The 17,647-nt window shown below is 36.1% G+C and overlaps 2 protein-coding genes across 6 annotated transcripts; both read left to right on the top strand.

The window, feature by feature from the left end:
- Nucleotides 1–113: 113 nt before the first annotated feature.
- Nucleotides 114–11,017, top strand: Syd (JNK-interacting protein syd). Of its 4 annotated transcripts, XM_070666915.1 has the most exons (19): nucleotides 114–914; nucleotides 1,127–1,461; nucleotides 1,555–1,729; nucleotides 2,166–2,576; nucleotides 2,653–2,853; nucleotides 3,173–3,208; nucleotides 3,385–3,402; nucleotides 3,934–3,991; nucleotides 4,069–4,125; nucleotides 4,200–4,535; nucleotides 4,627–4,806; nucleotides 6,226–6,430; nucleotides 6,585–7,486; nucleotides 7,622–7,841; nucleotides 7,942–8,227; nucleotides 8,295–8,492; nucleotides 8,585–8,674; nucleotides 8,876–8,936; nucleotides 9,392–9,529. In XM_070666915.1, exons 2-19 carry the CDS (start codon nucleotides 1,168–1,170, stop codon nucleotides 9,393–9,395), a joined length of 3,732 nt encoding a protein of 1,243 aa, XP_070523016.1. In that variant the 5' UTR covers nucleotides 114–914; nucleotides 1,127–1,167; the 3' UTR covers nucleotides 9,396–9,529. The 4 variants fall into 4 exon arrangements, with proteins under 4 accessions (XP_070523016.1, XP_070523015.1, XP_070523012.1 ...); XM_070666914.1 differs by lacking the exon at nucleotides 8,876–8,936 and having other exon boundaries at nucleotides 1,555–1,675; nucleotides 9,392–11,017; XM_070666911.1 differs by lacking the exon at nucleotides 8,876–8,936 and having other exon boundaries at nucleotides 9,392–11,017.
- A 663-nt stretch (nucleotides 11,018–11,680) lies between these two features.
- Nucleotides 11,681–17,320, top strand: Cat (catalase). 2 transcript variants are annotated; one of them, XM_070666920.1, is made up of 8 exons: nucleotides 11,681–11,883; nucleotides 14,262–14,436; nucleotides 14,518–14,659; nucleotides 15,226–15,376; nucleotides 15,482–15,661; nucleotides 15,742–15,933; nucleotides 16,009–16,245; nucleotides 16,395–17,320. In XM_070666920.1, exons 1-8 carry the CDS (start codon nucleotides 11,821–11,823, stop codon nucleotides 16,794–16,796), a joined length of 1,542 nt encoding a protein of 513 aa, XP_070523021.1. In that variant the 5' UTR covers nucleotides 11,681–11,820; the 3' UTR covers nucleotides 16,797–17,320. The 2 variants fall into 2 exon arrangements, with proteins under 2 accessions (XP_070523021.1, XP_070523022.1); XM_070666921.1 differs by lacking the exon at nucleotides 11,681–11,883 and adding an exon at nucleotides 13,229–13,492.
- Nucleotides 17,321–17,647: the final 327 nt, after the last annotated feature.

The raw sequence follows: 17,647 nt of genomic DNA, 5'->3' as shown, positions 1-17,647 counted from the left end.
ATCGCAGTCGGTCGATGATAAGCGCACTATCAGCCGTCAGATGACACAACAGCCACCTAACGGAAGTGAACCGAGAGTAGGCGAAGGTAACGTCGTCGTGGATGGACTGGATGGGGATGTCGCGTATCTATTTCCGAACACGTTGCAATCGGGGTCGAGAGGGATCGTTGCGGATTGTTGGCTGGCGTAAAAGGGCCAGAGGTGTCCGCACGGTGTGAAAAAAAAAAAAGAAAAAAAAACTGTGTCGTTTGACAGTTGCGCTCCGAGTGAGTTCCAGTTCCGCGGAAAGAGAGAGAGAGACAGAGAGACAAGTGGACCAGACGAGCAGACGGAGTGAGCAAGCGAGTGCGCGAAAGATTCATCTCGACCGAACAACAAGCGTGATTTCGCACGACGGTGGTTGCGAAACGTCACGCGTGGTCATTGCCGATCGGTCCCGTCCGTTCGTACGTCCGTCCGCGCGTGCGGCTCGCGAGTGGCACGAGGTGGAAGAAAGAAACGTCACGGGAGGGAGAGAAGTCGGCGACGACGCGCAGATGATGCGATGAAACACCGCGCGTCGAGTGACTCGTTCGCCGATCTTCGCGCACTGAAACGACACAAGGCCACTTGAGCGCGTCCACCTGCGTTCACCGCGCAACACCACGGACCGCGGCATCGCACGCAGGAGGTTATAAACGAAGTTATGCGCCTTGACGTCCGTCCCGACGAGCGTCGATCGCGGTGGACCGCCGCCGTGTCACCTCCCGCAGGTCCGGCGAATGGACGTCGCGTCGGCCGACGCGTCTGATGGTCCACGTTCGCAGACGCGTACACCCCTTGTGCTCTTCAACGCCCTCGACGACGGCCTGTGGCCCGGGATCCGTGTTTAACTGGCTGTGAAACGTGCAACGTAACTGTATCGAGTCCAAAGAGTTGAGTAACACGACATCAACACACTAATATATCTTTTTATTTCGTATTTTTTCGTGACCAGATGTTACAAGGTGTCACGCTTTTATCATAAAAACAAAATGTATTAATCTTATCGGCATGTGGAATCAATAATGATAAACTTAGTTCTTTAACCTTACACGAATATGTTATTAAACGATTATATTTAGCAAGGTTTTTTTTATGATTGTAGGTATATAGATAGATAGATAGATATACAAAACACTGGTCAAAATGGATCAAGAAACGGTCTACGGCACGCACGAGGATAGCCATGTTGTCATGTCAGAGAAAGTGCAGTCTCTGGCAGGCAGCATCTATCAGGAGTTTGAAAAAATGATAGCAAGATACGATGAGGATGTAGTGAAAGACTTAATGCCTCTGCTAGTCAATGTATTAGAATGTCTGGATATATCATATACTGAGAATCAAGAACGTGAAGTTGAATTAGAGCTATTAAGAGAAGATAATGAGCAGCTTGTCACACAGTATGAAAGGGAAAAGCAATTGAGAAAGGCATCAGATCAGGTAAATTTTTTTTTTAAATATACTATTTTAAATTTATAAGTTTTTAATACATAGAACATTGACACAATTATGCTGTAAATCTGTTTATAACAGAAACTTCTTGAACTGGAAGATGTTTCCGAGGATGAAAGGAAGGAACTTCTTTCCAAGATTGATAGTTTGGAATCTATTGTAAGAATGCTGGAACTGAAGACTAAGAACTCTCACGATCACGGTACAAATGCCATTGGCGCTTCCAGTCTACCCATTCACAGTTCTACCCTTTACAGTAGAGTAGAAGATTTTGCTTTTTTTTTTTATGTTATTTATATTTATTTTTTTTTTTTTGTATATTATTCTGTGATAGAGCTTATTCATGGAATATAAGGTGTAGGTTTATTATGCATATCTTATTAGTCTTTGTTTACTTGTTATTTTCTCATTCGTTAATTTATTATTTCATATAGTATTCTATTTATAATGCTATTATACATTTGTCTTTTAATGTTTTATAATGGTGGTTTACTTTTGCTTTTATTTATTTTCTGTTTTATGATTAATATTTGTTACTTTATTAAAATAATGATATTTAAATTTAATTTCTTTTTGCTTATGTTAAATCACGTGTACTGTTTTACAAATGTAGAGCATTGTTTTATGTGTCCAAAATTATTTTGTATAAAAATTAAGTACATTATTAAATAACAAACATTCCTGTTCTTTAGTTGGCCGACTCGAAGAAAAGGAAGCTGAATTAAAACGCGAATATTCCCGGCTGCACGATAGATATACGGAATTATTTAAAACTCATGTCGATTACATGGAAAGGACCAAAATGTTGGTTGGTAGCACAGAAAGACTGGAGAGCAGCGTGCCTGCCAGCCGTGCACCATCACGGTTACCTTCCCTTGGACTTGCTCATATGTCGCGTAGTTCCGGACCGCTCAGTTATGGTTTTCAGAGCTTGGAAGCTAGTATAAACGCCGAAGATGTTCAAGAAGATATCGTAACAAACGTTGTTAATTTGAGAACCGAAATGTTAGATAGCAGCAGCGAAGCCGCTATCGAAACGTCTGACAAAAGCCAGCTCACTGATCAACCGGTGCAAGAGAATAAGACTACAGCTATATCTAGACGTATGTTACGTTTGACGGGATTTTGTTAATTTTTCGCTACAATGCGAGATTCTAATTAATAATGTACTTTTTGCAGACGAAAGTCCGGAAACGGAAATACCGCCAACTTTAATAACGCCAACGACACCGACCGCGAGCATAGATAAATTAGCAACTACGCCTGGAGGTAGAAGCAGAACCGAAAGAGAGCAACGAAGCGGCAACACATTATATCAAGAATTAAGTTTCCAAGACGCCGACGCGCTAGGCGAAATGGACGAAGGCGCAGATATCACTGGTAATATATTTGTATTATATATAGCTTGGAAATATTAACCACTTGCGCTGGTAACGAATTAATTGACGCGTGTGTAAAACTTCGTTGTAACTCACCGTAAAGTATCACTTGAAACGGAAAGGCTCGATAAAGTCTTACACAAAAAACTTTATCATATATGAATACTAATTTTGTAAGGTATCTTTTAAAACGAATCAAACTCAAAAACATCTTAACGTATGTATGTACGTGGTACATTTTTTTTTTTCAGCGCAAATAATTAAAGCTAATTTTTCTGTCTTTTTAAAACATCTAAATCGATCTATTTAATTAATTTTAGGAAGTTTAGTACATCCTGGAGAATATGCTTCATCAGGTACGCATACGATTTTTGTGACATACGTCTATACATTTATTTACTCATTTTTTTAATTAACAATTTTCTTAACTGGTATTATTTCTGGATTGTGTTTCATTATTTGCTACTGCATTCCATGCTGGCTCGTGTCGCACTTCCAACACGCGATTGCATGACACTAATTTACCATGCAGTCAATGACAACTTCTTCGGTAAGATATGCTATTAATATTTTTTCGTATGTATGTACACTGAGAGACAGGGGAGGAGAGACGGGGGGAGGGGTGTAGCGGGACTGTTCTCTCCCTCAATTCTCGGTGGTCTTCAGCGGCCGGCGCTTCGTGGTATATTAACTATGGATTCATTGTGAGGATCGACGCACATTACGATAGTATCATACGCTAACCGCCGTCGCTGCGGCAAATGCATTATCTGCCTCTCAATGTACATACATACATACAATACACGAAGTACGATATATATTTTTATAAATAATTAACCTCAAATATCTATTGACAAGACAATATCGAACATGCTTTTATATAATTAGTTACAAATAAAAAATCAAGTTCTACTTTCAACAAATATACATCGCTTCTTATTTTTCTTAATTATCTATCACGCGTGTAATATTGTAATTAAAAACAAAATTTTTAATATAGCATATTTCGTCTTTATTAATAGGAAATTAATTTATAGGAAAAACTGCTTTGTTATATACTTATATGTTATTTTTATTACAGGTATGGGAAAAGAAGTAGAAAATTTGATTATGGAAAATAATGAATTGTTAGCAACAAAGTAAGTTTGAATTTTATTAATAAATTAATATTTTTATCATATACTTTAATAGTCTAACATTAAACATTTTTTTATAGGAACGCGCTTAATGTTGTCAAGGACGATCTAATTGTTAAAGTGGATGAATTAACAAGGTAAGGCTTTAATGAATTCTATTTATTGAAAAATTAATATAACTTTTAGATGTTATTAAACTTTAATATTCTAGCGAACAAGAAATATTACGTGAAGAGGTTCGAGGATTACAGCAGACGCGTGAACGATTGCGACAGCGAATTGCCGCTCTCGAGGATGAACTGAAGAAGGTCAAGGAAGAAGCAGAAGCAGCGGCTAAAGCAACGAAAAGCGACGATGAAGAAGATGTGCCTCTTTCTCAGAGGAAGCGTTTTACACGTGTGGAGATGGCAAGAGTGCTTATGGAACGAAATCAATATAAGGAACGATTTATGGAACTCCAAGAAGCTGTCAGATGGACGGAAATGATAAGAGCCAGCAAGACCGATCCTTCCAGTATCTCAGGTGGAAAGGGTTCAGTGTGGAAATTGTATGTTTCTAGCGATATGTTTATTGAACAAAGACGAAAGAGAAAATAAATCAAAATAAAATTAATATATATATATTTTTTTTCGTTTTAGTTTTAGCAATCTCTTCACAGGCCCGGCCGATCGAGGGACTTTAGTGCGTACCGCACACACGCTGCCACACGTACGGTACAGTGCACCGGCGAACCAGGTCGTCCCAGCTCCTCCTCTGGATGCCATGCGTAGACGTACGTTGAAAAGTCGCCAAGACTTTCTCGACCAAGGAGACACCATGTGAGAAATCAATCAAATTTTACTACATGCACGTAGATATGTGGACTTTATACATCGAAACCCACCTAATTTTGATCTGTTAGTTGGATTTTATCTTCATTTTCTTTATCATTTTATATCTTTTTTTTCCTAATTATCTGATCATTATTTAACGATCTTGAGTTAATTTTCTTTTCCTCTTACAAGGAACGTGTTTCTCGCGAAAATGTAGTAATAATTACAGGCTGCAATTCAATAATTCAGGTACTTCTTATCATCAAAATATATTATCAAAATAAAAAAAAAGGTAATGATATTTTATAGTCAATGTGGGATTGAATTATTTGAAAAAAATGTAGGACAACTCTCTGAATTGTTCATCAATCTTTACAGATTAGAATCCTCTTTGGTCAATTGGGATCCATAATCTTTTGTCACGATTCACGATATTAGTCTCAATGCACTAAAAGACGTGAGTCTTTTCTGAATTATCTTAGTCTGTTTACTGGCGAGTTTGCGCGCACATGTCTTAACCAATTTTTGCTTTATCGGCCTTTGACAAGTATCTAAAAACAAAAAATTCTATTCAATCCAGGGCATATCATTGAAATAAAACAACATAACGTTGTGACGCATCAAGATTATTCTTCCCATGTTTTGTTTCAATTATTATATATTTAATTCCACTTTTTAAATTTTTTTACCAAATTACCCGTTCGTCAAGTTTTATCATCAAGTTTTAGCATGGTTAGTATATTACAATGTTGTATACGTTGCTCATAAAAGTGCAAGAATTGCACTTAATTAAATTATTAGATAAATTTTTCACAGTAAAATATCTAAACAAAAAAAAAAAAAAAAGAAAGAAAGAAAGAAATACATAATTTTGTAAATACGAATTTGTACAATTTCTGGAAAAATAATAATGCGATCATTATTGATCGAAAGAAATAAATGAAGTTTTGATTACGTTATAAACTTGGCCTTTATTTCACTCTTGTTACTGCGCTTTTGGTCTTTTTGTTGTTCGGGTTTCATCCTTGCCTCTCCCTCGTGGCGTTGTCAAGAGATACCTGGTTTTTCTGGCTTCGGGTGGGGTTCTTATTGATCAGCAGGTAAATCTGTTCCGCTTTACTTTTAACTTTCCGCTTCAACATCAGATTCTAAAAAGTACGATAGAGAGTCCATATAGATATATCCGCATCTAACATACCCTATATGTCAGTAAATTTACAAGAATGAGACTATTGTCGACTGTAAGAATCGGTGGAGATGGAACCAAAATGATCGGAGGATGTGTGTGTGGTGAAGTGGTCGAACGGAAACAGTCACAGTTTGTCATTTTATAATTCGGAAAAATTGCAATGGTCTTTTCCCTTCTTGCTCTAAACTCGAATGAGCGTTCAATAATTAACGTAATTATTTGTGTCATCTTTACAGATCGTCTGAGAAGCTTGTAGCGAGACGCGCAAGCGAGCGAAGAGAACAATATCGTCAAGTGCGGGCGCACGTTAAAAAAGAAGACGGCCGTTTGCAAGCATACGGATGGAGTTTACCAGGGAAGCCAAGTGCTCCTGTCAGGCAGCCTCCTGTCCCAGTTCCGGTATACTGTCGACCCTTACAAGAAACCGAGCCAGGCATGAAGGTACATGATTTTGCATGATTTTATTTTTTTTATGAATTTAATTTTTTTTTATTTATTTGTTATTTATTATTTTATTTATTATTTTATTTATTATGAATTTAATTTTTTTATGAAAAAAAAAAATGGATTAATGAGCTTATCATTAATTTTTCAGATTTGGTGCGGTGCTGGTGTAAATTTAAGCAGCGGTAAAACACGTGATGGCGGATGCATGGTCGGTGGAAGCGTGTTCTACGCGGCTGAAGCTCAAGAAACAAACAACGCGAAGGCGGAGGCTGAAGATGCCGTTGAACATTTAGATAAGGAGCTTCAAGAAAACGAGAATCGACGACTTGAAGCAGAACGATGGGAACAACAGCTCAGCTCACTCGTTTGGATCTGTACCTCAACGCAGAAAATGTCTAAAGTTACAGTGATAGATGCAAATAATCCGGCAGACGTTCTGGAAGTATTCAACGTTTGCCAGGGACATTTGCTCTGCATTGCAAGCGTGCCCGGTGCCAAAGAAAGTGATTACACGCAATCTTCGAACGAAAATTCATTTCGCAATTCAGCAAACGGCGCAGCGAACGATAGCGAGAATAATAATGGTGTCTGCGACGATGTTACGAATGCAAATGAGAACGAAGAACAAAACAGTCAGAGAAATCATCAAGACGCCGAAACTTCTGCCGATAAAAATAAAAGTGAATCTGATAATCAGTCGGAAGATCAAGTTAATGAAAATACCGAAAAGTTCGCCGAAACGGATCAAAATTCCACAAATGAACCACAAAGTCTGGAAAGTATAGATAGTGAGACCGCAAACTTGGGAAAAGTAAACTTTGTACGATGTAGTGCCGAAGTGCATCCTCCACGATCGAATGACAAAGATGCCGCGAACGAAGAAGCAAAAGAAGAAGTCGTTGAAGAGACATCCATTGAAAAGATGTCGTCTATACAACCGACTATGTGGCTTGGAGCTCAAAATGGTGCAGTTTTTGTTCACTCGGCCGTTGCTAAATGGTCGGTATGCCTACATTCTGTGAAGCTGAGAGATGCAGCATTAGCTATCGTGTACGTAACTTTTATTAATAGTAAAAATTTTAGCAAACAAATCAAAAACTTAACTTAAAATTTAAGTAAGAATTTTTATTACTATGATGCTATTTGAAAGATTTTAATGGTGATATAAATTTTTCTTTTAATTAGACACGTGCAAGGACGAGTACTGGTCGCCTTAGCAGATGGAACCGTAACCATATTCCGCAGAGGCGTAGATGGGCAGTGGGATTTGTCTCAATATCATGTGATTACACTCGGCAGCCCTCAACATTCCATTAGATGCATGACCGCAGTTAGCGGAAAAATGGTGTGGTGTGGATACAGAAACAAGATTCACGTAATCGATCCTATTTCTATGACGCTTGAGGTATAAAATTTATAATTTTATAATTATATGTATAGAAGGATATACTAAAAAATAAAAATAATACTAATAAATTGATAAAATTAATATTTCTATTTTACAGTGCACGGTAGACGCACATCCTCGCAGAGAATCTCAAGTGCGGCAATTGGCGTGGCTAGGTGACGGTGTGTGGGTTAGTATCAGACTCGATTCGACGTTAAGACTCTATCATGCTCACACCTATCAGCATCTTCAAGACGTCGACATAGAGCCGTACGTTAGCAAGATGCTTGGCACGGGAAAACTTGGATTCTCCTTCGTGCGTATTACCGCCCTGCTCATTTCTTCAAACAGGTTGTGGATTGGTACTGGTAATGGAGTGATAATTTCGGTACCTTTATCAGAGAGTAAGTAAAGAAATTGCGCGTCTTCCTGCATCAACGTTCGAAAATTTTTTACGTCATTACGTTACAGGCGCGGGTGGTTCGATGACAGTATCTAGAGTACAGACAAGTAATAATAAAAGCGATGCGCCAGGAGTCGGCGTCAGGGTCTTTGCGTCAGAACGGGGTGTCACACCAGGAAGTTTCATACCTTATTGCAGTATGGCTCATGCGCAACTTAGTTTTCACGGACACAGAGATGCCGTAAAGATGTTTGTCGCTGTACCTGGTAAGTTTCAAAGGAATTAATATTTATGTCAATTATTTTTTTTACATTAGAATTGTTTTTAGAGAAATAACTTTAAATTAAATTATTTTTAGGTCATGGTGGTCAGAGCGCAGTGACAGATGGAACGCAACCTGCGATGCTCGTACTTTCGGGTGGTGAAGGCTACATCGATTTCAGAGTTGGTAAGCAAATTAAAAAAATTTTCAATAATTTACGAGGTATGTCGTCTTAATTATAAATCCTAAAATTTGAAAAATGTCATTATTTTAAAAGAAAATTAATTTTTAAATAAACTTTTACTATTATTTTTTATTATACGAAAAATTATTTAAAATTTATAAGTGGCGGTTTAAATCCAATTTAATGAACTATTGCAATTTTAGCAGATGAAGCTGAAGACGAGAGTGATGTGGCAACACACCTAATTGTGTGGCAGATGGTCAGGTATGCCCCCAGAGAGAAGCAAGAAGCGTGATTAATTTCTATTTTAATTTCAATGAATATTTCTCTATCCTGACGAATATCACTGTCAATTGGTGCATCCTTTACTAACAAAATTTTCTACTGCTGCACGATAGAATAAAGTTTGACTAACAATATTATTCCTAAAATCTTTGCATATTAAATATATATGTACTACATATAATTGTGGGATACTTCGAATTTCTACAGATTGCTTGTATGTTTATCACACATGTGCAATTCAGGAAGGATTAATTTATAAAAAGTATTTAATATTTTAACTTCTTAAAAGCGATCATATTTTATTCTCTGGGGGTTGGGCTTTCCCATCTATCATGCATTGTCTTGTAGAAAACGCGACTTGTACCTGTTTTTCTCATTGGAGATATATATATATATATATCATTTATATTTTTACTGTTTTTTTTAATCACCAGGTGATGGAGAGGATACGGAGGAAACCATGGACCGATCGAATACTGCGGTCAGCAATGAAGAACATGGTGAACAGAGTCACCTGATTGTATGGCAAGTGCAATGTCCCTTACTAATGCCAATGAATGGCTAGCCTATGGACGAAATGGACGGACGCGATTTACTGGATGATTTAATTTACAACGCGTTACATATGTCGTTGAATGATTACCAGATCACGAATTATCAATTTATGGATTATGGATTATGAATCACTGATATTCGAGCGAGCGATCTTAGTCGCTGTGAACTACTGTGTGCTATCTACACTTAGAGGTATACTAATATAATGATCGTAGCAAAGTTAGTTTCCAAAATAATTATCACGATTTTTCATATTAGCAAAGCGAAGACGAAGGTATCAGGTCATAAATTCTTGCGAATCGTGGATCATGTGTCGCAGTATTCTTCCATAACAAAGATATATTTAACATGTGACGTTTCTTGCATGCATACGAGCAGAATTTTCGCAAAACTCACAAACTATTAATACAGATCATTAGAATTATTTTTAATCCGAACTTAATCATATCTCACTTTCTCGTTGTGCCGCGCATTCCTTAACTTAAGCCTGCGTACGTAGGATAAAACTGTTTAAGTGACATGTGCCGGAAGATTTCTTACGACGAGTGTTCATTTTTAGAATATCACATTTTACGAATGGCAGAGAGGTAGTGTTATTTTAACTAATCATTGTGATAATGCGATAATGACATTATAACGCGTAATGGGATGAGTTTCGAAGCTGCCGTTGCCACATTGCTACAATAAAAAAAAAAAACGTTTATTCAAAATACTTTGCGTACCTGTCGTGAGAATATTTTTCACGACAGTCGCTGTTATACATGCAGTACGCAAAAGATGTAAAAACGCGTACAAACTCAGGCAGATTCCTAGGTGTAATGTTAATTTTCCGTCGGAGAGTATTACTTTCCAGACCTAATCGATTTTATTCGCGTACGTCGTGTCGAGTATAATGATAATAATATATACATATAATTATTTAAAAAAAAAAAAAATATATATATATATATATATATATATATATTCCTCTTTTCTCTGTCCACGGTCAAGCATCGTTAGATCGTGGCAAAATGTAGCAGTTTACACGATTATGAGGAACAACTCGCCAATGATGTAAATAACAATAAGATGTTTATAATAGCGTCGTTATATAGATCTGTTATTTAATTTCTTTTTGCGGATGAGCAAAATTATTTTATAAATACGTAAGACTTGTTCTCTATTCTTGAATACTTTAGCCGACCCTCGGTACGCAACCAAAGAAGCGAAACGGCAATCCGATAATGTTACATTGTATAATTTACAACGAGGATTATGCTTCGGAGAGGAATATTTTGCTCTTTGTTCTTTTTAGCTCTCGGCCGAGCCAACTATAATATCCGGACTAAAAAGAAATTTTGTAAATTCCCACAATGAGACGACGCAATTTAGACGGCAATTTTTAGATACGTGCGATAAGAGGGCTGCGCATTATCATGCGAGCCGGCTTTTAATGTCGAGCTCGGAATTGTACCTGGCTCAGGTGGCGTTGTAACGGCATTAATAAACGAAGTTATGGAACTTAACTTATACTTGCCACCGACTTTCTCCGTAATTTTGATTAGCGAATTATTGCATGCGAACATTGTCCTAAAAATTTGTTACATTTGAACTGTTTTCAAGTTACAAAGAAAAGCGGTATGAAGTTTTGCGATGAGCATAAAATTATATTGTATTTTTACCAAACAAAATGCAATCTAGTAAGCGCAGCAAACTGTCAAACTGTTTGCTTGCATACGTTGCACGCATAAATAATTTTCTTATCTTTAATGATACTCTGGGCGGACAGTGATAATTAGATCGGCATGTGCGTATTTTAAGGTATATTTTTTTATCATTTTGTTATAATATTTATCTTGTGTACAAATGTGTATTTCTGCGTTACTTAACCTTCATAACTAGTTACATTTCTCTGCTTTATTTAAATTATAATAAAAAGTAATACGTTAAAATAATTTTATACAGATTTGGATTTTTCGTCCAGGTACGTTTGAAAAGATATTTGAAATAGAGCTGTGAATCGCGCCCTAAATTGCACGGCGGATCGAGCCGAAGTATGCTAAGGAGGCATTCGGGTCCGGTTCGACTACTTCGAATGATCCCGCCACTTTTCCGACCTGACGTTGCCGCGAGACGCCTGCACTCCCACCTATCGCATTTAACCGCCGCATTTTCTGACGGACGTGATAAAAGCTCGTCGTCACTGCCGCCGGTCAGTCGTTGCAAAACACTTGGGCACTTGTTCGTAAGCCGTGTTATATACGAATCCGTGTCCCGTACACTTTCCACTGGACGTTTTTACAGTAGCTGCGAAAAATCGACCGGCGAAATGGCCAACCCGAAAAGGGACCCCGCTTCAGAACAGCTGAACGATTACCGTAGAAAGCTGAAGGTAAGGAAATCTTTTGACGCAGCATAACTGGCAGTGGTGCTCAATTCTCGCCGTGCCGCAAAGAGATTAATCGTCACTATTCGTAGATTACGAAAACAAGCTTGATCGTTTCATAGCGCGTTTACTTCAGTATTTTTATCTTTAATTATTCACCACACATTTGTAAGTTAATCGACGGTTATCAAAGCAACCGAGAATGACTCTGCCACTTCCTGCCCACACAGGCATATTATCTTTTATTTTTCTTTTTAAGGTAAAACGAATACGTTCCGTTTGCGAACAATAAATTATTTAGCAAACTGGATATCTGATTCTAACGCAACGGACATTTCCGTTAATTTGTAGTTCATTTCTGTAATCTGTATTTATTATGATAAGAACGATAAACCGAAGTTTACATTATCGATTATATCAAAATCTCAGCGATAATTTGTTTTTGATGGAATATATTAAAAAATAAGTTATTACTCTCCTCCCTGCTAAGAAAATTTACATGACTTGTTACACAATTGTTTAAAAATATATATTTATAAAATTATATTTTAAAATTTCGAAACTTTTATGTACGTACAGCTATAAATTGTACGATCGTGATTAATGATATTTTCCAGATTACGCAAGAATATATTTGCTTATAACGTTCCAAGTTCAATTATACTTGCAGATGAATTTTACGATGTGCATTTGCAGCGCGAGGTCGCACGAAAACTTTTATTATCAATATGGAATTGGAGTTCAATTTAAATTACTCAGAAATTTCACATATTATTTTTTTTTAAAGATTTGAGTGCAGGGAGAATAACAAGAAAAAAAAGAAATAAAAGCTACGCTGTTGAAATCCGAAGGAAATAGCAAGAATTCCGTTTCTAGCCATTTAAAGTCTTTATATTCGCACGTAATCGTAATTAATCATTATACGGCGCATTTAAAGCTTTCCTTTCTTTCTTTCTTTTTTTTTAACTTTTTTTTCTACAATTAACGACCTTCGTCGTGCACCTTCAAACGCTTAATTATTAAAAAAAACTAAGCGTTATTATCATGTTCACAGATATACTATTAAGAAACGTCGGTGAATTTTTCTCTTCCGTTTAGAACGATTTATCTCGCGAAAGAAATTAGAACTAATTAAACGTTTTAATCAGATATAATTGATATTGCTTAAAAAAAAAATAGTTTTAGCTTCGTCACCGTGGCGTGAAGTGTAGATACGGATTAGGTAAATATTGCTTAGACAAACGACGTTTTCTTTTTCATTTTATTTTTCTTTTTATTACAACTATCAGATTAGACAAATAAGGTAGACGAAAGAAGTTAAAGATTGTAAAATTATTTTATCTCGACATTGGCAGTGTCGGCGTGCGACCACACCTTGTAACGCATGAGCGAAGTTCTCCCATCGTTTGAGAAAAAAAAAAAAGCGCTTATAACTTATATTCTGAAAAAGCTGATAAACAGTCATGCCTAGTGCATCGAGGCGGCAACAATGATTTAAAAACAATAGCTAGCGTCACACTGAAAAGCAATTCCAAGGTATTGCGATACTCTGGCTGGTAGTCCGTCAATTTCAGATCGAGAAATCGCATACGAGGCATTCGTGGAAAGAACAATGGTAGTTATATATTTCACAACGTTTTGTTAACTGTTAAGTTGATTAATTATCAATGTTAAATGTCTTAATCAAATGTTAAAGTCTAACTGTTAAACTGTGCGATGTGAAAAAACGATATCCCTTTGCGACGATTTGATATACGTAAATCTTTTTGTATAATAAATATTTTGATGATTATCAGAAGTATTTATCGTAAAGGAGGATTTATATATATGTATATTGTAAAGATAAATCGTTCTAAAAACATCATTCTCGAAGCATTATATAATGTAATATCTGCATAGCTTAAGATACACCTTTCGCTTAACATATTCTAGTTTCACAATGAATTATCTATTGACTTTCAATGAGTAGCTTACGCCGATTGCTTGCCAAGACTTATGTTTTAAAACTAAAGAAATAAGAAAGAAAAAAAAAAGGAGAAATGATAACGTTGCGAGTATTACAGTGCAGTGATTGTATCACTGCTGGTACTTTAGCGAACGATAATTGCTGAGAAGAGGCGACGAAGTGGGTCGTCGGTTGTTAATTGATAGGATTTCGAAAGTACGATGGACAAGTGAGATTAGTTCTATCGTAAAATTATCGTTAAGATTTTATCATATTGTGTTGTTCGCGATGTTTATCGTACAAAAAACTTTGACACTCCTTCGCAGATTGCATTTGTCGGAATTAATAAAATTTATAAAAATTGCATTGCAAACAAATTTATGACAATTAATATTAGACGTGCTCGGATCATTTATAATTTTTAATTAATTTTTTGTAGGGTGAGCCGTCCGTATTATTAACTGCTAATGGAGCACCCATCGCCGAGAAGAAGGCCAGCCTCACGGTTGGTCCCCGTGGGCCTCTATTGCTACAGGACTTCGTTTATCTGGATGAAATGTCGCATTTTAATAGGGAAAGAATTCCCGAACGAGTTGTCCACGCAAAAGGAGCCGGTATGTTTTTCATTTTGCATTATTTAAACAGCGATACACACCATAGAACAGAATTTATAACATATTTATATGTTTTATTAGGTGCGTTTGGATATTTCGAAGTCACCCATGATATAAGCAAGTATTCTAAAGCCAAAGTATTTTCCAGCATTGGAAAGAGGACTCCCATCGCTATAAGATGCTCCACCGTCGGTGGTGAAAGCGGCTCTGCCGACACTGTCAGGTAAATAAAGTTTCAATATTTTATAGTAGAATATTATTTAACTCTGATGCAAATTCAATGACGTCGGAAAAAGTAACTGCGTTTCTCATTTGCCTTTCGTACATCAAATGTATGTCAATTAAGTTTTTCTGCATAAATTAAAAAATATAAAATACATTCTATGTTGTAATATAAATAACATTTCCAATTATATTTTTACAATTATATTAATAATTGTGAATATAGTGAAATAAATTTTGTAATATTTACTATAAATGCACCTTCTTAATAGAGACTACATGCATGACTCATCTATGAGTGTCCTAGTTACGTGTGCCTATTTACAACATATTTATTGCATTTCAATGCTTTTTGCAATTGCAAAGTCATTTTCTATTATTCATTGTAATGTAGTCAAGAATATAATGAATAAAAATTGTCTTGTTTTAAAATTACGCTTAATTCAGCTAATGCAACTAATTTGAGCGATGAAACATGTATAATAAAAAAGAACGCAAATATTCTTGCACATTCTATTTGATTGCCATTAATCTGCTTGTTATATTTTATTGTTTTTTTTTTTTTAGAGATCCCCGTGGATTTGCCGTAAAATTCTACACCGAGGAGGGTATTTGGGATCTCGTAGGTAACAATACACCGATCTTCTTCATTAAAGACCCTCTTTTCTTCCCGAGTTTCATACACACGCAAAAGAGAAATCCAGCAACTCATCTGAAGGTTTGACCGAATTTATAATTATTATTTGTAAAATACAATTTATGTGGGTTTTGTTAATATAACATTTTGCATATTGCAAATTTTGTATTAATAAATTTTTTTTAGGATGCTGATATGTTCTGGGACTTCATCTCTCTTAGACCTGAGACAACACATCAAGTTATGTTTCTCTTTGGCGATCGAGGTATTCCCGATGGATATCGTCATATGAATGGCTATGGTTCGCATACATTCAAACTCGTGAATAGTAAAAATGAAATGGTTTATTGTAAATTCCACTACAAGGTTTGTCTTATTTCAAAATCGGTAAAAATGTTGCTCGATCTATTTATAATTTTTTGACAATAAATATTTTATGATTTTAGACTAATCAAGGGATTAAAAATATTCCGGCGGAGAAGGCTGCCGAACTTAGCGCTTCCGATCCTGATTATTCAATTAGAGATCTTTATAATGCTATTGCTACGGGCCAATTTCCGTCATGGACACTTTATATTCAAGTAATGACAGCTGAACAAGCAAAGACCTTCGAGTGGAATCCCTTTGACCTGACAAAAGTAATTAGTCTCTAATTTATTAGATATTAATAACTCAGCAGGTGTTTTTTTTTTAACTACAAATTTTTGTTATAGATATGGCCACATAAAGAATATCCGTTGATACCGGTAGGCAAATTGGTACTAGATCGCAATCCTGAGAATTACTTTGCGGACGTGGAACAAGCGGCTTTTGATCCGGCGCATATGGTACCTGGTATCGAGCCAAGTCCCGACAAAATGTTACAAGGTCGACTTTTTGCCTATGGTGATACTCACAGGCATCGCCTGGGTCCGAATCATCTCCAATTACCAGTGAATTGTCCGTATAAGGTAACATTTTGCAACGTTTAATTTTTAAAAACTTTGAAACATTTTATAATGCCAAAAATTTTTCAATAAATTATTTTAATTTAATATTTTTTTTAACTGTGATAAAAATTTTTATGTTTTCAAAGACTAATTTAAACTTTATGAAATAGGCGATTTCTGCTATGCACTACCAACGGGATGGTTTCATGCCAATACACAATCATGGTGGCGCACCGAATTATTATCCAAACAGCTTTTCTGGACCAAAAGAATGTCCAGCCGCTCGTTCACCAGCGTTTTCGGTTAACGGAGATGTAGATCGCTACGATCCCGTAGATGAGGATGATTTTGGTCAAGCAACTACCTTCTGGAAAAAGACTCTCGACGAGCCAGCTAGAGAAAGATTGGTACAAAACATGGTTGGCAGTCTGAGTAATGCGTCGACATTTATCGTCGAACGAGCTGTGCGAAACTTTGCTCGAGTGGATGTCGAGCTCGCTCAAAGATTGACGGACGGCTTGCGCAAACATGGATTACACATCAACGCTTTGGGAAAATCGGCTAATCTCTAAAGAAAATGTATTTGTATCTATGTTGTTTTGTATTGTATACTTATCACAACGAATTAATACTACGGTTAACCGCATACGCATTGCTCGCGATATAAATCGTGCTGGTATACGGCTAGCCTAAATGTTAAATATGTAATTTCGATATATAACACTTTGTATTAATTAAAATGTTTATCAAATTTTTACCGATAAAATTTTCATACAGCTTTCAATGATTAATACTTAATTTTAAAGAGCTGTAGTTTTATATTACTGTTTTACGAAGGTGTAGGTATAAAGTTATGAATAGTGCCTTTTTAAATACCAATTTTATATATTGTTTGAGAAAAATCAAGCAATAATATCTTTTAAAATGGATTTTACTGTAGTAAATATTAATGCGATGCGTGAATGTCTTTAAACTTTATGGGTTTTTTAAAACAGAATGTGTGTTGGGATTTAATAAATATAATAAATATAAATATAGTGTAAGTAAAATTGGAAATTGTCAAGCGAGTGTAATATACTGAGAAGTTTCTTTGTCATTTCCGGCATTTATTTTATTCGCACAAAAAGATAAAATAAACTTGATCTTACCTTGGTGCGAATTCAAGGTAGACAGCAGTGAGTCATTCTACCAATTAGGGTAACTTGTACGACAAAGACACTTCGATTCCATTTAAACTGCATACAAAGCGCGTTCGCTTTTATCCGTTGTTCAAGAGCCAAGTAGAGCGTTTCGTTTAATTTACAAAAGGTATGTCGTACAGAATTTTGCCCTTTTAAAATTTAAACATATGATATAGATCGACGAAAAAATAATGATATATTTTATTAAAGCAAAATTTCTAACAATTTGTAACCTCCTTATT

This window comes from Cardiocondyla obscurior, linkage group LG15 (genome assembly GCF_019399895.1).
Source record: "Cardiocondyla obscurior isolate alpha-2009 linkage group LG15, Cobs3.1, whole genome shotgun sequence".
NCBI classification, from domain to species: domain Eukaryota; kingdom Metazoa; phylum Arthropoda; class Insecta; order Hymenoptera; family Formicidae; genus Cardiocondyla; species Cardiocondyla obscurior.
The sequence above is the reverse complement of the archived record's forward strand: the minus strand, read 5'-3'. Positions and strand labels throughout refer to the sequence as shown.

Coding starts and splice junctions, on each gene's coding strand:
- Syd (XM_070666911.1), top strand. CDS start 1,168: ATGGATCAAGAAACGGTCTACGGCACGCACGAGGATAGCCATGTTGTC. Junction 1,730..2,165: donor TCACAGTTCTACCCTTTACA/GTAGAGTAGAAG, acceptor CCTGTTCTTTAG/TTGGCCGACTCGAAGAAAAG. Junction 4,126..4,199: donor AAAGTGGATGAATTAACAAG/GTAAGGCTTTAA, acceptor TTAATATTCTAG/CGAACAAGAAATATTACGTG.
- Cat (XM_070666920.1), top strand. CDS start 11,821: ATGGCCAACCCGAAAAGGGACCCCGCTTCAGAACAGCTGAACGATTAC. Junction 15,934..16,008: donor ATCCCTTTGACCTGACAAAA/GTAATTAGTCTC, acceptor TTTTTGTTATAG/ATATGGCCACATAAAGAATA. Junction 16,246..16,394: donor CAGTGAATTGTCCGTATAAG/GTAACATTTTGC, acceptor TTTATGAAATAG/GCGATTTCTGCTATGCACTA.